Source organism: Chinchilla lanigera, unplaced genomic scaffold, assembly GCF_000276665.1.
Source record: "Chinchilla lanigera isolate Chin_1 unplaced genomic scaffold, ChiLan1.0 scaffold00049, whole genome shotgun sequence".
NCBI classification, from domain to species: Eukaryota; Metazoa; Chordata; class Mammalia; order Rodentia; family Chinchillidae; genus Chinchilla; species Chinchilla lanigera.
Window position 1 is genome coordinate 2433202 of NW_004955450.1, and position 16986 is coordinate 2450187.

General features: G+C 59.1%; 1 protein-coding gene across 5 annotated transcripts in view; it reads right to left on the reverse strand.

The window, feature by feature from the left end:
* Nucleotides 1-2566: 2566 nt before the first annotated feature.
* The window catches only part of Lingo1 (leucine rich repeat and Ig domain containing 1), a 57620-nt gene continuing 43200 nt past the window's right edge, over nt 2567-16986 (reverse strand). For 4 of the 5 annotated variants that reach the window (XM_005393498.1, XM_005393497.2, XM_013518819.1 and 1 more), the window contains one exon: nt 2567-5423. In XM_005393498.1, the coding sequence (XP_005393555.1) occupies nt 3567-5411 (1845 nt within the window). In that variant the 5' untranslated portion in view covers nt 5412-5423 and the 3' untranslated portion in view covers nt 2567-3566. Of the gene's footprint in view, nt 5424-16798; nt 16898-16986 lie in introns of those variants that run through there. The other variant, XM_005393495.1, reaches the window with a different exon arrangement.

Below are 16986 nucleotides of genomic sequence, written 5' to 3' on the forward strand. Positions count from 1 at the left end.
TGCTAAGTGGGCTCCTTCCCCTCTAAGCCTCCTATCCTGACTGACTATGCAGTAAGCCAGGAAGGGCCCAGGGGTGTGCTGCATCCCCTAAGGATCCCTGTCCTGGATGTCATCTCATAGAGGATCAGGCCTGTGTTCAGATCTGCCAGGGATCCTGGAAAACAGGCTGGGCCAAGGACTCCAGACGTTGCCTGCCTGCCACCACCTCAGACCGCATCCCTGATCTCAGGCTGGCAGGTGAGCGGGAAGCAGCGCCCCACAAGTTTGAGGGGACAGAACATCTTGACTGGAAACCCCATGGGGCCTGAGGTGGGCATCAGCCTTGGGGTGGGGTGTGGGCATCCAGGAAATCCCTGCCCCCCACACCTCTGGCTCAGGCTCCCAGCTGCAAGTGTGCCTGGGAAAGGGGTTATATGCAGTTCCTGCAGACTGGAGGCTGCCAGGCCATGGAGCCCCCAGGGTGCTCCCCAACAGCTTGCTGGGCTTAGATCTCCCCTGTTCTAGAGGAAGCTTCCACAGCCAGGAGGGCTGGGCCTGACTAACCAGACCTCCCAGCTCCTGGGCACTCAATCCCCCCAAGCAGAAAACCTCATAACTTTCTCACATTCTGAAGCTTCCTCAGGGACGTCCCCTCCCCAAGGGGTTAGGAGTCAGTCCCCTGACTTCACCGTTTGGCAGAACCGGAGGCTCCTGAGGGACTGAGCGGCTCCCCCCGCCCCATGGACAGACCAACTGGGGATCCCAGGACTGGGGAGCAGGGGTCATGAGGTCTGGATCCTGGGTGGTGAGCAGACCTGTGGGCTCCCTGAAGCCTCCTATGACCTGACCTCTTGCTGCATATAGGCCACTTGTGTCTGAGGACTCCTGTCCCTACTCCCCCCGCTCCCCAAAGTGGTCTCAACTTCTGCACAGCTCTGAGAAGCCCTGAGGTGGGTTTAGAAATCTGTGGCTCTAGGACCTGGAACCTGGCCCTGTCACCTCTGGTCCTCACCCTCTGCATCTGTACAGCAGTTGTGCCTGACCACTGTCACGGCTACTCTCTGCAGAAGGCTTCCTAAGTGCTGGCCTTGGCACCAGCCAATATCTGCACCCCACTTTCTTATCTGATCCTCTTAGAGATCAGAAGCAATCAGGACAGCTCCACTTTGTGGCTGGAGGACAGAAGCTCAGAGATGAGAAGGAATCATCCCATGTGGGTACTGTTAGGACCCAAACTGGAATTGGTCCTGGCCCAGAGCCAGCACACCTGATCTGCCCCACATTCTTATGAGAGATATCTTTCCTCCCAGGGTTTAAGACCTTTGTTTAGAGGGGCCTGAGCCTTCCCCGGAGCCCACAGGTCCCAGGTGGAGGTGAGAGGTGGGGTGAGGGCAGGCAGGATAGCCCAGCTGTGGTTTGCAGATGCCTTAGCTGGAGCCAAGAGCTCTTGCTCCTCAGGAATGCCTGAGAATGAATGAGTGAATGGATGAATGAATGAATGGTTGAGCTGGGCATGGTGGCACATGCCTGTAATCCCAGCACTTGGGAGGCTGAGGCAGGAGGATCATTGGGAGTTCGAGATCAGTCTGGGCTATAAAGTGAGCTCAAGGCCAGCCTGAACTGCATAGTGAGACCCTGTCTCAAAAAAAAAAAAGAATGAATAAATGGTTGAGTAAATGGCTTAGTGCTGGCCCCACACCGCCCCTGCACAGGCTTGGCTGGAAGTTGCCAGGCACACGGCCCCTGGTGCACACTGAGCCTGGAGGAGCTCTGCCTGGAGGAGCCGCCTATGGGAGTTCCTTGTTGCTAGGCGGCTTCCCTGTCCTCTCCTTCAGTGGAGCCTGTGCCTGTTGGCCCTGCATCCCCCAAAGCTCTCCTGTAGCCGAGGGTGACCCTGGGCCAAGATGTCCCCAGGAGAAAAAAGATGCTTGGAGGGAAGTGGCCAGCCCTCCAACCCTGTGCCCTCCCTGTGACAGGTGAGGGACAGGGGAGTGTGTGGTCTGCAGGCCAAGCTCTGCTACCTGGGGTTTTCTGCCCACAGCAGGCCTGCCTGGCCTTCACTTCACCTGGGGTTTCCCTCTCCAGGCAACAGTGTGGAACATCTAGGCCTGGCTTGATGGGCATGGACAGAGTGAGAGATATTGTTCAGTTCTCCTTGCCAGTTGGGGCCAGCAAGGGGCCCCAACTCCAAATCCAGGACCCCCTGAAAAGCCCCTGGCATGGCCTGCTGAAAGGAGAGGCAAGCTGGCCCAGGCAGGCCCAAGAGTGGCCCCAGGATGGGCTCACCCAGTCTTGGCAGAAGACTGTACCAGGACGAACATCTCGTACAACTAACTGGACCTAGCAAGTGCTCATTAAAGAAGACTTGCACACATCCAGGTCACAGTCAGTGGGGGCTTGGGCCTTGGGGCTACCAGATTGGAGCTGGTGGGGTCAGCAATGCTGCCCAGGCCCAGGGTCCCCTCTCCAGCCAGGGCCTCAGCCACAGCCTGGACCCTGTCCCTCTCCCTGGCACCCCACCTGTCCCCTGCACAGATTCCCAGCAGCCCATCCCCACAGGGAGACAAGAACGACCATAAGAGAGGAGTCACCCACACGTGTGCACAGCGCTTTACAGGTTACAAAGTGTTTCACATACATCATCTCATTGTTCCTCACAACAGCCCTGTGAGGTAGGCAGGGCGGGGGATGTTCCCACGGTACAGACGGGAGACGCGGCCCAGAGAGGCCCGCGGGTGGCTCAAGGCCACGCAGCAGGTGAGCAGCAGAGCTAGGACCACGGCTTAGGGCTCAGGCCTGCCTCTGGCCCTCAGCTCTCTCCACTGACCATGCTGTCTCCTGGGAGGACACCAGCCCTGTCCAGAGTCTCTGCCACCCCCGAGCCGGGCCCTCCCTCCCCATGGCAGTGCCACCTGGCAGCCCAGCAGACAGCCCCCCACTCCACGGGCAGCCCTGTCCCCATCTCCCACTCCCTATAAAAGGCCAGACCAGCGCTGGCCCAGACCAGCGGCCCAGCTGCTCCTGAGGGCGCCTGGCAGAGTGGCGGGGAGGGGCTGCGTCCTCCTTTTCTGTTTTCCTGAGTGATCCCTCCCCATAGGGGAAGAGAGAGAAAGGAGGAGGAGGAAGAGAAAACAAGAAACTGAGTTGGAAGGAGGCCCTGGAGCAATCAGGATGTCAAAAGTTTGCATTCCGACTAGCTATAGGAAATAGTTTTTTTTTCTCTTTTTATTATTTCAAGTTTTCATAAAAATCCATAATTATTGAAATCCAAGTTACAGAGGAAGTTTGTAACTTTTTTTTAACTGAATTATTGACTCTGCCGCGTGTCAGGTAGCCGGCTCTCAATCCAGTCTGGGTCACTGCGCGCCCATGAAGCTGGGGTCCCCAGGCCTGGATTTCTGAGGTCCTGGTAGGAAGAGGGTGGTGGTGAGGGATGGCAGGGGGCAGCCAGCCTGGGCCAGGAGGGAGAAGGAGTGTGTGTGTGGAGAGTCAGGGAGGATGCGAGGAGGGCCAGGAGCGAGTGGGCAATGGCCAGGCCCCTTCCCCTGCCCCACACGCCCGGGGGTCCCTGCCCCCGCTGTCCATCCTCAGATCATCTTCATGTTGAACTTGCGGGGTGCATCGGCCGAGCTGATGCCCGCGTCTGACTTGCGGGGCACATACTCGATCTCAATGTTGTGCTTGGTGTTGCCTTTGCCCCGGCTCCAGAGAAACAGCAGCACCAGGCAGAAGAGCACGACGCCCAGGAAGGAGATGAAGCCCATGGTGGTGGCGATGATGAGGGTCTTAATGTCGAAAGGGAAAGGCACAGTGGCGCGGGTGCTGTTGGCCTCTCCCTCGCCCGGCTGGTTGGAGATGAAGGCGAAGGTCTTGTTGGGCTGATGCGGCCAGTCGGGCGAGTAGCTGCGCACGTGCAGGTGGGCGGGCATGGAGTCGTTGCCGCCCGCGTTGGCCGCGATGCACAGGTACGTGCCGTTGTCCTGCACCTGAGCATAGCGCACCTCCAGTGTGCCGTCAGGAAAGACCGTGAGCCGCCCGTTGCTCTTGGCAGAGACCAGGTGCTTGCGGGGTGAGAGCCAGAGGATGGCAGGTGGCGGGTCGCCGTCCGCCCGGCAAACAAACTGCACTGTATGGCCCTCGTCCACGAACACCTGCTGGGCCTTGCGGTCCCGGATGCGGGCACGGCGGCAGGTGAAGTAGTTGGGCAGGAGCACGTCAGGGAAGTCCTTAAACTCCTTGCCCTGCACAAACTCAGGTGTGGCGCACGTGGGCTGCTGCCGGTTGAAGTTGAGCCGCCAGCGGCGCCGGAAGACCCACAGGAGCCGGCAGTCGCAGGCCAGCGGGTTGGAGTCCAGGATGAGAGTCTCCAGGTTGCCCACCGAGTGGAAGGCCGACTCCTCCAGTGTGGTCAGCTGGTTGCCAGACACGTTGAGCACGCGCAGGTAGTTGAGGCCGCGGAAGGCGTAGGGCTCCACCACAGCCAGCTGCCCACCCACCAGTTGGATCTCCTGCAGCCTCAGGAGCTCATGCAGCATGGAGCCCTCGATGGTGCCGATGGGGTTGTAGGAGAGGTTAAGGAAGCGCAGGTAGACCAGGTGGCGCACAGCCAGGTAGGGCACAGCGGTCAGGTTGCAGTGCGTGATGGACAGGGACGTCAGGTTGAGGCCGTAGAGGCAGTTGGGGGTCATGGTGTCCAGGTAGGGCCAGTGGGAGATTTCCAGGACCTTGAGCCGGTACAGCCTCTTGAAGGAGTAGTCCCGGATAGCATTGATGTTGAGGTGCCGCAGCCGCAGCACAATGAGGCCGTGCAGGTGGGACAGCGCCTCGGTGGGGATGGAGGTCAGGTTGCATTTCTCCAGCGTCAGCTGCTCCAGGCTGTTGAGGCCGCTGAAGGCGCGGTGGGAGATGTAGACGAGGTCATTGTCCCCGACCTCCAAGGACTTGAGGTTGTACAGATCCTGGAACATGTAGTCCAGCAGGATGACGATCTTGTTCTCGCTGATGTCCAGCTTGGTCAGGTTGCTGAGGCCAGTGAAGACGCCCAGTGGGATAAGCTTCAGCCGGTTGCTGCGCAGCCCCAGCGTCCGCAGGTTGAAGAGGTTGTTGAAAGCGCCGGGCTCCACGGCGCTCACGATGTTCTCATTGAGCTCCAGCTCCTCCAGGTGTGGGAAGCTGGCGAACTCGTCCTGGTTGAGCGTCTTGATGCGGTTCTTGCCCAGGTCCAGCAGGCGTGTCTCAGTGGGGATGCCCTCAGGCACCGCCACAAAGCGCTTTCGGTGGCAGAGCACAGCGCGGTCCTGTGCGGAGCACTCGCAGCGCGGCGGGCAGCCCGTGGCCGAGCCAGACAGCACGGAGCCCAGCACCAGCAGGAGGATCGGCTGCCAGCAGGCCAGGAGGGGGCTGGGCACGCTCCTCGCGCCCCCCGCCAGCATCCTCTCGCTCACCTGTACGGGAAACAAGCACAGGACAGCGGCGGCATGAGCGTGGGCAGCACCCAATGGGATCCTACCCTGAGTCCACAGTGCCCTGCGGCCCTCCTGCCCCATCAGGTGTCCCTGGCATAGACGGAGAGGCAGATGCAGAGTCGCAGGGACACTGGCCACTAAGATGCCTAGGCCAGACAGTCTCCTGCCAGCCTTTCTGGGAACAGGGGTCAGGAAAGGGACAGTGCCACCTCCTTCACCATCTACAGGCATTGCCCTGGCCAAGTTTCAGGGACAAAGCCACCCCTGCTGAGCCACCCTGGGGCTCACCGAGATCAAAGTGGTTCAAAGGCAGCATCCCTAGGAACGGTCCCCAGGCTGCAGGGCAGGCTCCCAAGGTTGTGGGCACCCTCTTTCATCAGCCCGGTTTCCCTTGTGTGGACCCCTGCCGTCCCCACAGCAGGGCAGCTCAGAGAGTGCCGGAGGTTGACAAGCCCAGCGGTACTCATCAGCATCCACACCGTCCTCCTCCCCAGTGGGTTCCAGCCCCCAAACGTCCCTCAGCTCCTCCCCTGCACCTGCACACCCTCGGCCCTGCACAGCCCCCTATATCGCTTCCTCTGGATTGCGGTGCTGGCAGAGCTCAGGCTCCTGCTCCCTGCCCAGCCATGACTTCCAGTTTCTCCCGGGACACGCCCCCACCTGCTGAAACCCCACTGCTCTGAGCCTCTCCTGATCCTGTGAGCGAAGCGAGGGCCCCAAAGACCTCCAGTCACCTGCTCTCAGGGTTCCCATTCCCTCCTAGCACCAGGGCCATGAGTGCTAGGGTGGAGCAGTCACCCATCCCAAGGAGGACAGGCAGCCCTGAGTTCTGGCAAAGTGGGCACCCGGCCAGCTGGGCTGCAAGACATACAACACCGTGGGGGTGGAGGTGGTCTGTCTGCACCACTCATGGCCCTGCGGGGCAGCTGCAGGCTGGGGGCCCAGGGAGGGGGTCTCCTTGCCCCAGCCCAGACCCTTTGTCTTCCCCTCTTACTCCCCTCACGGCCTCTCCTTTCCAGGCCACAGGCCATCCATACTTGTCATCTGAATGTCAAGAGCCCAAGAGATTGTGGCTGCCCAAGGACATGCAGCCAGCAGAAGCTGCAGATATGGGACAGGAGTTCTGGTCTGTCAGACTCCCGGACTGACAGGTGCTTCCTGTTTGTTGATCGACTAAGTGACTGATTAACCAGAGAGGACTCAGGGTGTCAGTGACTTGTCATGGAATTCGTGAGGGTCTGTTATCCCCAAGGGCTGTGTCCACCCTCTCTTCCTCTCTCCAGATGCTCCTGGGGCTCAGCCTCTCCCCACCCTGCCCCCACCAGGCCATTTTCCACAGCACACACGCTCCAGTGACCCACCAGAAAAGCAAACATCCTGACGGGCGATCAATAAGTAATTGGGCTGGCAGCTGGGGCTGGCGCGAGTGTGCAGCTGGGGACCTCAAGAGGTAAATAGGACTTTTAGCACCCAGCTCAGGGCTCAACTGGCGGGTGGTGTGGAAGCCGCTGAAGAGGAAGCTGTGCAGGTGGGGACAGTAAAGGACACAGGCCACCCTGCTGGAGACAAGTGCCTCATGCAGACCTGTTTCTGGCATTCAAAGCCTTCCTTCCCCACTGAGTTTCAACTTACCACCTCTTCTCCTGCCACTCCCAGCACAGCCGTCCAGCTGTCCACTTGTCCTACCTATTCCTGCTGCTAAGCCATCTCCTTTGGAAGAAGTGTCCCAGCTAGTCCTAGCTAGTCCTTGTGGCTATCACCTCAAAGCTATCTGGGACCTGCTTCTTCAGATCCTGTCCCTGGTCCACAATACTAAGGCACTATATTCTTAGCAGTAACACTGTGTAACTGCTGGCTCCATTGACACTACTGTAACTACTGGGTGCAAGGGCACTATGTAACTGTTAGGTGCAGTGATACTGTGTAACTGCTGGATGCAGTGATACTATATAACTGCTGGATGCCACATTCTGTTCCAAAGCTCCTGTGAGCCAAGATAAAAACATGATGCTACAAGATTACAGAGATAGAAGCTGAAGAATGCAAGCTAGTCAAGTAAGGCCACAAAACCCTGCATCATGGCAACGGGGGAGAGTTTCCTAGTGATCTGAGTGAAGAGGGAAACCGCTCTCAAGCCTCAGCACAGTGCCTTTCCAAAGGATCCTGGGTCAGGATCCTGGGTGCACTTGCCCAAGGTCAGCACAGAGCAGACCCAAGGAGGGTCTCAGAAAGGCAGCGCATGTGCACCGGTGAGCCTCAGGGGGCCAAGCCTGCTGATGGGGCTCCCCCTGGTGCAGGCTCCTGAGCAAATTTAAACAGGTTGGTGGAAACACTGGCCAGCTTTGCCCTGTGCGGCTGCCAACCCAAAACCGGGGGCATGGGCCTGTGGGCACTGCCTCAATCCCTGTCTTTCACAGGTAGTGTCCTGAGTGGCTGGGAAACTGAGGCACAGAGAGGTAGCCTACCACAAGCACAGTGCACTGGGCCTAGGTCCTGATCTCAAACCTCATGGTGTCCCTGTCCCCAGGGTGCAGGTGAAGCTGTGTATGAGGATCACCTGCCATCTTGGTGCCTTGAGTCCTGCCCCCCGCCCCTACAGTGGCCAGGAGACGTGTTTTATACATTTTAATCAGTGTTTTATTTCAGAACCTTGCCCCCTGAAGGGCTTCCCACAAGGGCAAGAATTAAAAATTGGACCAATAAATACAGACAATAAACATCAGAAGCAGGCAGAGGACGGCTGTGTCCGGGGCATGACACAGCCTCACGGCAGCCTGAGGGGTGGGAGCCACTGCAGCTGCAGAAGGCAGGACCCGGGCTCCAGACATTTCCCAGCTGCATAGGGACATCTGCAAACCTGGCTAGCAGACACAAGGTGGGGGTTGCCAGCCTCAAACCCCAATTTCACAGAGGCTGGAAGGATCCATGTGAGGGTCCGGTGAGGGCTTTATGTTGGCTGTCACCCCAGGGTGCAGAGTGGTAAGGGCAACTGGTGGAGAGGGAAGGGGCAGGGGTGCACCCACGGGTGGGCTTGGAGAACCACTGAGGGAAGCTGCAGGTCATCGTGGAGGCCCCACAGCACCAGCCAGGCCCACACAAGCTCCAGGTGACCCCTGCAGAGAACAGGCGGGACCAGCTTTGGGCTTCACCCTCGCTGTCTCAGACCCACATGGCTGCTTTCACAGGAGCCCATTTTACAGACGAGAAAACTGCTTGGCCCCTGAGCTGCCAGGTGGGAGGGGAAGGGTGGGGCATCAGGCCAGGAAGTTGAGGGCTTCTGGGCCTCGAGGGCCTCATGCAGGCTCCTGGCCCCCGACCCACAAGGCCTTTTCAAGGTTGGGCTGGCCCAGCGGCTTCTTCCCTGGGAACCAGGGTGGATAAGAGCTCATCTTGCCTAACGCCTCTATTCCTGTGTGTGCGGCAGGATGGGGCAGAAGGGCAGACAGACAGGGAAGGGGCTGCAGGGCTCCATGGCTAAGACAGCAGGGACAGACAAGAGAGCCAGGAGAGCTGGGAGGAGAGCAAGGCAGGGAAGATGGCGGCACCAGGGGCTGGGGGTGGGGACGGGGCCCAGGAGCCAGGGCAGACAAGGCCAGAGCCCACAGCGGTGACTCAACTTCCCCCGGCTGCTACCGCCTGTCACTGTCTCAAGCCCATCCTCCAGCAGCCCCGGAAGAGGGGATCAGCCTCTTGGGTCCTCTCAGGGTCTCAGGACATCCTCTGCCCAGCATGCTGGGCGCCCCCTCCCTCCATCCAGTGGCACTGTGGCGCCCTAGATGGGGAAGCTCCCAGACCTGGCCTCTCCCACCCCAAAGGGACAGAGTCACATAACTCTGGGGACAGCTGTGAGGACGTTGGGCAGTGGACATGGGCCCTACCATCCAACTTCTAGTCTGGGTTTGAGAAAGGCTCAGAGGAGGGGAGCTCAGGGTGAACCCCAATCGGCTGTCCCCAGAGGCAGGGGAGGGCAGTGACACCGGAGCACAGGTACGGGAGTGAAGAGGACTTTGGCTCTGGTCCTTCTGAGGGCAGGGGACTCCTAATGGCTCTCTGACACCCGCTCCTGCATGGTCTTTGGGCTCCTTCTGAAGCCACTCCCCTCGCTTGGGGCTCATCCCCACTGAGGTGCGAATGGCTGCTAATGGCCAGGGTCTGAGCAGCTAACGAGGGAGGCTCAGTGAGCCAGGGTAATCCTGGGGTTAGGCTGAGCGCCAGGGGCAGCAGCGGCCTCCAGCACATGGGGAGGAGCCTTGCGGGGGAACCTCAGAGGAGGTTTCCAATGCCTAGGCTGAGCTCCTACAGGAGAAAGCAGGCCAGGGCAGCCCCGTGTCCCTGTGTCCCCTCCTCTGCTGACCCTGCCACTGCCTTTGCCAGCCCTCCTCCTCAGCCACCCCCCACAGGGACAGAAAATTCAACCTGGAAGAAAATTGAGGTCATGTCCTTTGTCATGTATAATTCTTTATTTTCCTCTTGCTCTTGGTTCAGGCAAAGAGTTGCTGGGCCCCCAGGGTGTGTGACTGTGTGTGTGTGTGTGTGTGCGCGCGCGCGCGTGTGCACACGTGCATGCACCTATATATGAAATCGGCTGCCCCTGCCCATCCTCCCTGGCCCAGTGCCACCGGCCCCCTCCCCAAGGCTCCCTCCAGGGCATGCTTCCTGTCCTCTGGGTGGACAGTGCTCACTGGGCAGGGCATGGCTGTCACTTGGGCAGCTGCCAGGCACCCCCAGCTGCCCTGGACTCCCTGTGTCCCCCAGGCAAGCACCTCGCCCTGTAGGTGAGGGAGGAAGGTCCCTGCCTGCTCCACCGCCCACAGCTGTCCCAGCAGCCACCAGCCTTCCGGCAGGCCCGCAGCCCCAGGCCATTTGTGGGATAAATTATGAATTTTAATTGTCAAAGCATCTTAGTGTTTAAAGGCTGTTATATTTAGGCTCTACCCTCCAGGACTGGCTGCTTGGCGGGGAGGAGCTAGGGTGGGTTGAGGCCCAGAGAGGGTGGATTCTGGACCTACACAGGGTGCAGAGCTCACAGGTCTCAGTCTGAGCTCCAGCCTTTGCATCCCAGTCCTGCTGTGCAGCCTCAAGTTAGGCTTGGGCCACTCTGGACCCAGGAGCCCCTTTACCAGGTTCTCCGTGTTGGGTGTCATCCCAAATGGGGCAGAGTGAGGCCAGTGCCTACATGGGGTGGCCTCAGGGGCCAAAAAAACACCCAGATCCTGGGCCCCATGTCTCTCTCAAGAAGTCACTGAGATGCCAACCCAGGTGCTCAGGCACAGGGGCATCCTGAAGGCCTCTGTCCAACCCTGCAGGCCGGCAGCCAAGGGACAGTCTGCCTGCACCTGCTGGCTCCCTCTCACCCTCCGGCCCCGACAGACCTCTCCCACGTGCCCAGCCCCGGGGATGCTACTACCTCAGGGCGGCTCAGGCCTAACCACCCAACAGGAGAGGCACAGGCCTGGGCTGGAAGCCACAGCTCACAGTGCCAAGCAGGTAGGAGGGGACAGCAGTTGTGGCCCTGGCAGGGACCTGAGGTCAGCCTCACCAAACACACAGACAAATGCACAGGGCGCTGATGGCGCGCACACCGTTCTGTCTTCATGACAGCAGCATGACATTGGTTTGTGATCCCCATTTGACAGATTCCAGAAATGAGGGGCAGAGTGAAGGGTAGGATTTGCCCTAAGTGGCACAGTGACAGTGGCAGAGCGGGGATCCAACCCAAGGTGGTGAAGCCCCCCAGTCCTAACCATGCCTGCAAGCTGCCTGTCTCTGACTCAGGTCCAAGGGCCTGGACACCTACATGACTTTAGGACCATGTGCCTCTCATGTGGACGCTGGCCCCATGGGCCGGGGACAGACTGCAGGCAGAGCAGAGGGAGGGATGTGTCACTGGTGCGTGCAGGACCCCAGCACCCTCTGACAGCACCCACTTCTGATGAGAAAAGGAGGCTCCAAGCCGCTGTTCCACCCCTAAGGACTTAGCTTGTCTGACTCCAGGGGAACGACAGCCGCAGGGACCGCCACACAGGTGAGGAAACGGAGGCCGGAGAGCATCCACGGCCCCGTGGCATCTCATAGCCTGGGCCTAGGGGGAACCCCGCCTCCCACTGGTGGCCACCTTCCCACCCCAGTCATGCCTGCAGCACATAGCCACTGTCCACCTAGTGGGGCCAGGTTAGGGATGGGTGGCAGCGTGGGTTATTTCTACTTCAAAAACAAAAAAAGATTAAAAACAGCCCCCAATACATCAGAAACCCAGGTCCAGCAAGTTATTTATAACACACACAGGCGGATATAAATAAAAGCGTTGGCCTACTCCTGCCACTGGCCATGCAAACACTTGCCCTTCCACTGACTACCAGACAACCCCTCACCAACGCCCATCCTTCCAACCTGGTAAACTGAGCTCAGAAGCAAGGTGGTGATGAGCCTTCTGCCCCCTCACCTGCCCACCCACAAGACACCCAGAGTCTCACAGGAGGACCACTCAGCTCCGTGTGAGTGATGGCTGGGCACCGGACGGCTTGAGATGGAAGAATTGCCTTGACAGTGAGTGAGCATCCCATCGTAAGAAGCCTGCCAGCAAGTCCATAGAGGAAAGACAGGGCAGGAAGACTCCTGAGGTCTACACCCGAGCAGCCCCGCTCAGCTCTGAGATGCCCCATCTTGTGCCCAAGTGCCCTGTACTCGCGGGCAGCGCTGCAAGGCCAGGCGGAGGCAGCGTCTGGGCCCAGCCCCACCCCCACCCAGAGCCAGAGCGGGCTCTCTGCAGAAGGAAGCAGGGGAGTTGCTGGGAAAAATTAATTCCCTGAAATGGGAAAAAATAGAAAAACACACACACACCACACACCCTAATAACATGTAATAAGAGGTTGGAGACGGGAACAATGCCCTGGTAATGTCACCCTGGCGGCAATCAATTTGGGTGTCACATGAAATAGGCATAATTATTCCGCCAGCCCTGGCGCCTGGCTCTAACCAGCTCCAGGGGCCCAGGCCCGGGCTGGGAAGGCGGCATGGAATCAATCGTCAGTGCCTGGGGCTGGCAGAGGGAGCTGCTCCCAATTAGCTCCCCTCTGGGCAGCCAGGGGCCTGGGGGCCTAGGGGCCTGGGGGCCTTGGGACCAGGGACCCTTGAATTCCCAGGAGCCTCCTTGCAGGGGCTGTGGCAGTCAGAGAAGGTCCTCAGGGTGGGGAGGAGGAGGAGGAGCAAATACACATTTGTTCCATCCACTGTCACCACAGTCTTGCTAAGCACTCAATATCCCCAGGCCCTAGGCCAGGCGACAGGGTAGAGTGGGCGGAACAAGAAGCAGGGTGCCCCACCTCCCATGCTGGGAGAGCCTTGCCCATCCCTGGATGGACACAGCACCATGGTGTCTCCAGATCTACTGTTCTCTCTTTGCCTCCACTGTCCCCCCTCCTCTCTGATGGCCCCTGTCCATGCCTGAGCTCAGGCTTTGTGCATCCCAACTAGGGAAACTGAGGCTCAGAGGGGCTGGCCACTTAGTAAGCACAGGGCTGCTGCCCATCAAAACCTCTGTTTCGCATGCCCAGAAACTCTGAATTCCAGAAACAAGCCGAGGCTATTGCGCAATACCATTTCACACTCTCTGAATCAGGAAACCTCGGGACAACCCGCAGCACAGAGTACAATAGGGACACTCACCTCCAGCTGGGGGAGGCATAAACCAGCGCAACTGATTTGGAAAACACTTTGGCACATTTCCTAGGAAAGTCAAACATGAACGTGCCCTGCGGCCCAGCCATTCTGCTCTTAGCGGTGGGCCCAGAGATGCCTGCACATTCACCGTGTCAGGAGGCGGGACAAGAATGTCTGGAGCATGAGAGATGAAAAGGGTGAGACCCCAAAGCCTATGCACAGGAGGGTGATACATCACGTGATGTCAGAACAACAGAGCACTATACACCCTTGAAAATGAATGAACAGTGTCCACGATTAGGTACAACCACATAGGTGGGGCTTAAGACAAGTAAGACAACAGTAAATTCCAGAGAACTACATATACAGTTCTTCTTTTTTGTGTGTGGTGCTGGGGCTTGAACCCAGGGCCTTGTGTGTGCAAAGCAAGAGCTCTACCAATGAGCCACAACCCCAGCCCCTGAGCCACATCCCTAGCTCTGTTATACAGTTCTTGTTCTTTTTATAAAGTTCAAAGATACCTAAGTCTGAGCTATATATATATATATGATTTTTAATGCTATATATATATACGATTTTTAAACAGGCAAGAGAATGCTAAACCCATAATGTGGAGTGTTAGGTGCCCCAGAAAAAGGGACCAAGGGTGGGGTGTGGAGAGAGTTCAAGGGCAGAATGGGTTCTCACTGTTCATGAGGTCAGCACTGCTGCTTGGGTTAACATGAAGTGCATGGATTACTTTGTTAGCAGTTGTGCTGGGCCCTAAGCAGGGAAGCACCCCAGGGGCCAGGAAGAGGGCATTATAGGTGAGCTGAAGGCTTGTAAGCTGGAGACCAGGCATCATGCCACCTCTCTGACTCTCTTTTCACAGCTAGTAAATCTCTGTGCCACCTCCAAGAATAAGATGGAGAGCAACTACAGAAAGAGGCTATGAGCAGCCGGCATTCATTAGGCACTTACTGTATACCCAGCACTGTCCTAAACGCTTTGTATAACTAGCACATTCAAGTGTTGCCACCATCCTAGAGGTAGATCCTGTTATCCCCATCGAATGAAAATGGAGACTGAGGCCCAGACAGTGTAAGGAAGCTGACCAAAGCCACACAGCCAGGCAGTGGTGGAGCTGGCCCTGGCTCCAGAGTGCACACTCTAACAGCATCTCCACGAAAGATCATTGAAGAAACCAAGCACACAGGAGCAGACTGTTGTCGGCACTCAAGCATATTCATTCACGCATTCAGTGCATAAACAAAGGTCAGAATCAAGCACGCCTCCAACACATTTGGAAACGACCCTGCCTCTCACACTACCTCTGCAAAGACTCCCTCCCTGCTTCCGGCGTCTGCAAAGCCTGTCCGCCACCTCAGCGCTCCACCAGCCCCCTCCTTCAAAGAGCCCCTGCCTGCCTTGGCCCCAGGAGGGCTCCTGCTTCCCCGAGTGCCTGCGTGTGCCACTGAGCTGGGGCCTCCCAAAGTCTGCTCACCTCAGGGGATGGGCACTGGTCTTGCCCAGGATGCGCAAGGATCCATGGTAGCCAGACAGCCACCCAGTCCAGAGCCCAGCAGGAAGCTCAGCCAAAAAGTACAGAACAGGGCTGAATGAACAGGCTGGGACAGTGGGGCTCTATGCCTGGAGGAGGACCAGGGATTCAGAGCAATCAGGGGGGCTTCCTAGAGGAAGAGCCAGGAGGAGGAGAGGAGCTGGGCTCTCAGGTGTGGATGCTAGACCAGGCCAGGCGGGGACAGGGCTGGGCGGAGGAATGGGGGAACAGAATGGAAGGCAATCTGTGGGTAAGCACAGGGGGCTGGAAGGCTGTCATCCTTCCACAGAGTCCCATGCACAGGACAGCAAGAGAGACCCTGACTCAAACCCACCACCACCTACTGCCTGCTTCTTGGGGCCCATTTTGGCATCCTGTGCCAGACACTTCCTCAGGCCTTGAAGGACCTCGCACAAAATACACACCGCCCTATCCCGGCAGGCGCACCCAGCCTGCCCCGGCACCCCGCCTCTTGCCCCCACAGGCATCATGGCACCAGGGTCCTGTCTGACCTTACACTGCACAATCATCCATGTTGGGGAGAGGTGGGTAGTGTTACTCTGGACTTCTGGATTTTAAAGGACATCAGTCAATACACAAACACAGGTGCTCAGAGGCAGGGATGGAGAGACCCTTAGAGCTCAGCCCCAGAATCAAAGAGGCCATTGCAGGGTAAACTGGTCGCCCCACCTCCCTTCCAATCATACAGGGCCCCAGGGGGCAGCACACACCCATCAGAAAAGCTGGTCCTTTGAAGGGGAACCCACTCTGACCCAGGCTTGGGGAGCACAGCAGCCCTGGCACAACCCACACATTTCAGCTGGGCACTGGTTGGGGGGGGGAGGGGGCAGGGAGGGGCAGGGACACCAAAGTCTCACAGGGGGCCTGTCCGCCTCTGGTAATCCCTCCAGGAGCCCCTCTCTGACACTGTGCCCTCTTTCAGCGGGTTCCAAGGAGTTCGAACCCCCCTCCTCCCCCTCTGCTTCAGGCTGGGTGAAAGCAGGACAGACAGGTTGCTAGCTCCTTAGGACTTGGTGTCACACCCCCCCCCATACCAGGACAAAGGCCCTGGAGCAGCGCAGCCCACCACCACCAGAGCTCCTCGCTGGACCCTGGAAAGCCCCAGGCTCTCTGCCAGCTGCATGCCCCAGGGTGCCCAGGCTTAGGAGGCCCCCCCACGCAGGAGCCATCGGCATCACGGCCAGCAGGACTAAGCCCAGAGCGGGACCAGGTGGAGCTGGCGTCTTCTGGATACCCAAGCCCAGTAGAGGTCTGAGGGAGGGCCAGGCTGGCAGGAAGGGGCTGGCCCAGAAGGTGCTGCCCCCTCCTCAGAGCCTCTGCACTCCACCCACTAGGGCAGACCTGCCCCTGCCCTCCCACAGGTCCCTTCTCCCCTCAGACCCCAGCACATCTGAGAACAAAGAGGGGGTGCTGGGACAACGGGGACCCCAGCGACAACACAGAGGGGACTGCCCACTGGCCTGGCCCCACCCCCTACCCAAGGGGGGATCCACAGGAGACGGAGTTCCTAGGGGCACCTTGGAGGACAGGATGCCCAGCGCCCACCTGGAGGCGGGCAGCAGGCTCCTCCATGACTCCTCTCCACGGATCTCCACCTCCCACTGCCAGCCTCGAAGGCAAAGTGGGGCAGGAGGAGGTGAGAAGCCGGCTGCAAGAAGACAAAGGGGAGGCCCCTAAATGGCTCTGAGGTCTTTTCTGCGGACTCCCTCCCATTCCCCACCCGTCCCCTGTCACCCGCAGGAGACTGGGGTGGCGCTGCCATCCATCCAGACTGGAGCTGTGGAGAAAGCCGGTTATTCACCGAGCACTGGTTTGGAGTGCCAGGTGCTGAGGGCTGCCAGGGGGCGGGATTCTGGGTCCACCTAGGTGGGTACCCTCTAGTACTGAGGAGGGGAGGGAGCTTGTCCTCTAGGGTGACCATGCTCACAATGGGAAGGTACGGGACGGGGCGGGGGTTGTCCCAGCCCTGCCAATCGGGAATCTATTAGGGCGATGGCAAAGCAAGAATCCTTTCTGAGGCCTGCGAGGGGACCAGGCCTGTGACCCCATAGCGGTCCGGGTGGCACCAGGCTCCCTGCATCCCCAAGAGGGTACAGCCTGGCCACGGTGCCCGAGGCCTGTGCGAGGGGCTCACCTGCATCTCGGACGCGCCGTCCGTCCGTGCGGCTCGGTCACCAATCGCATGTCGCTCCCGCCGGCGCGGCCCCGGCCCCTGCCCAGCCCCCCTCCGTCCCCTCCTCCTTCTCCACCATGTCGCTCCCGCCGGCGCGGCCCCGGCCCCTGCCCAGCCCCCCTCCGTCCCCTCCTCCTTCTCCACCTCCG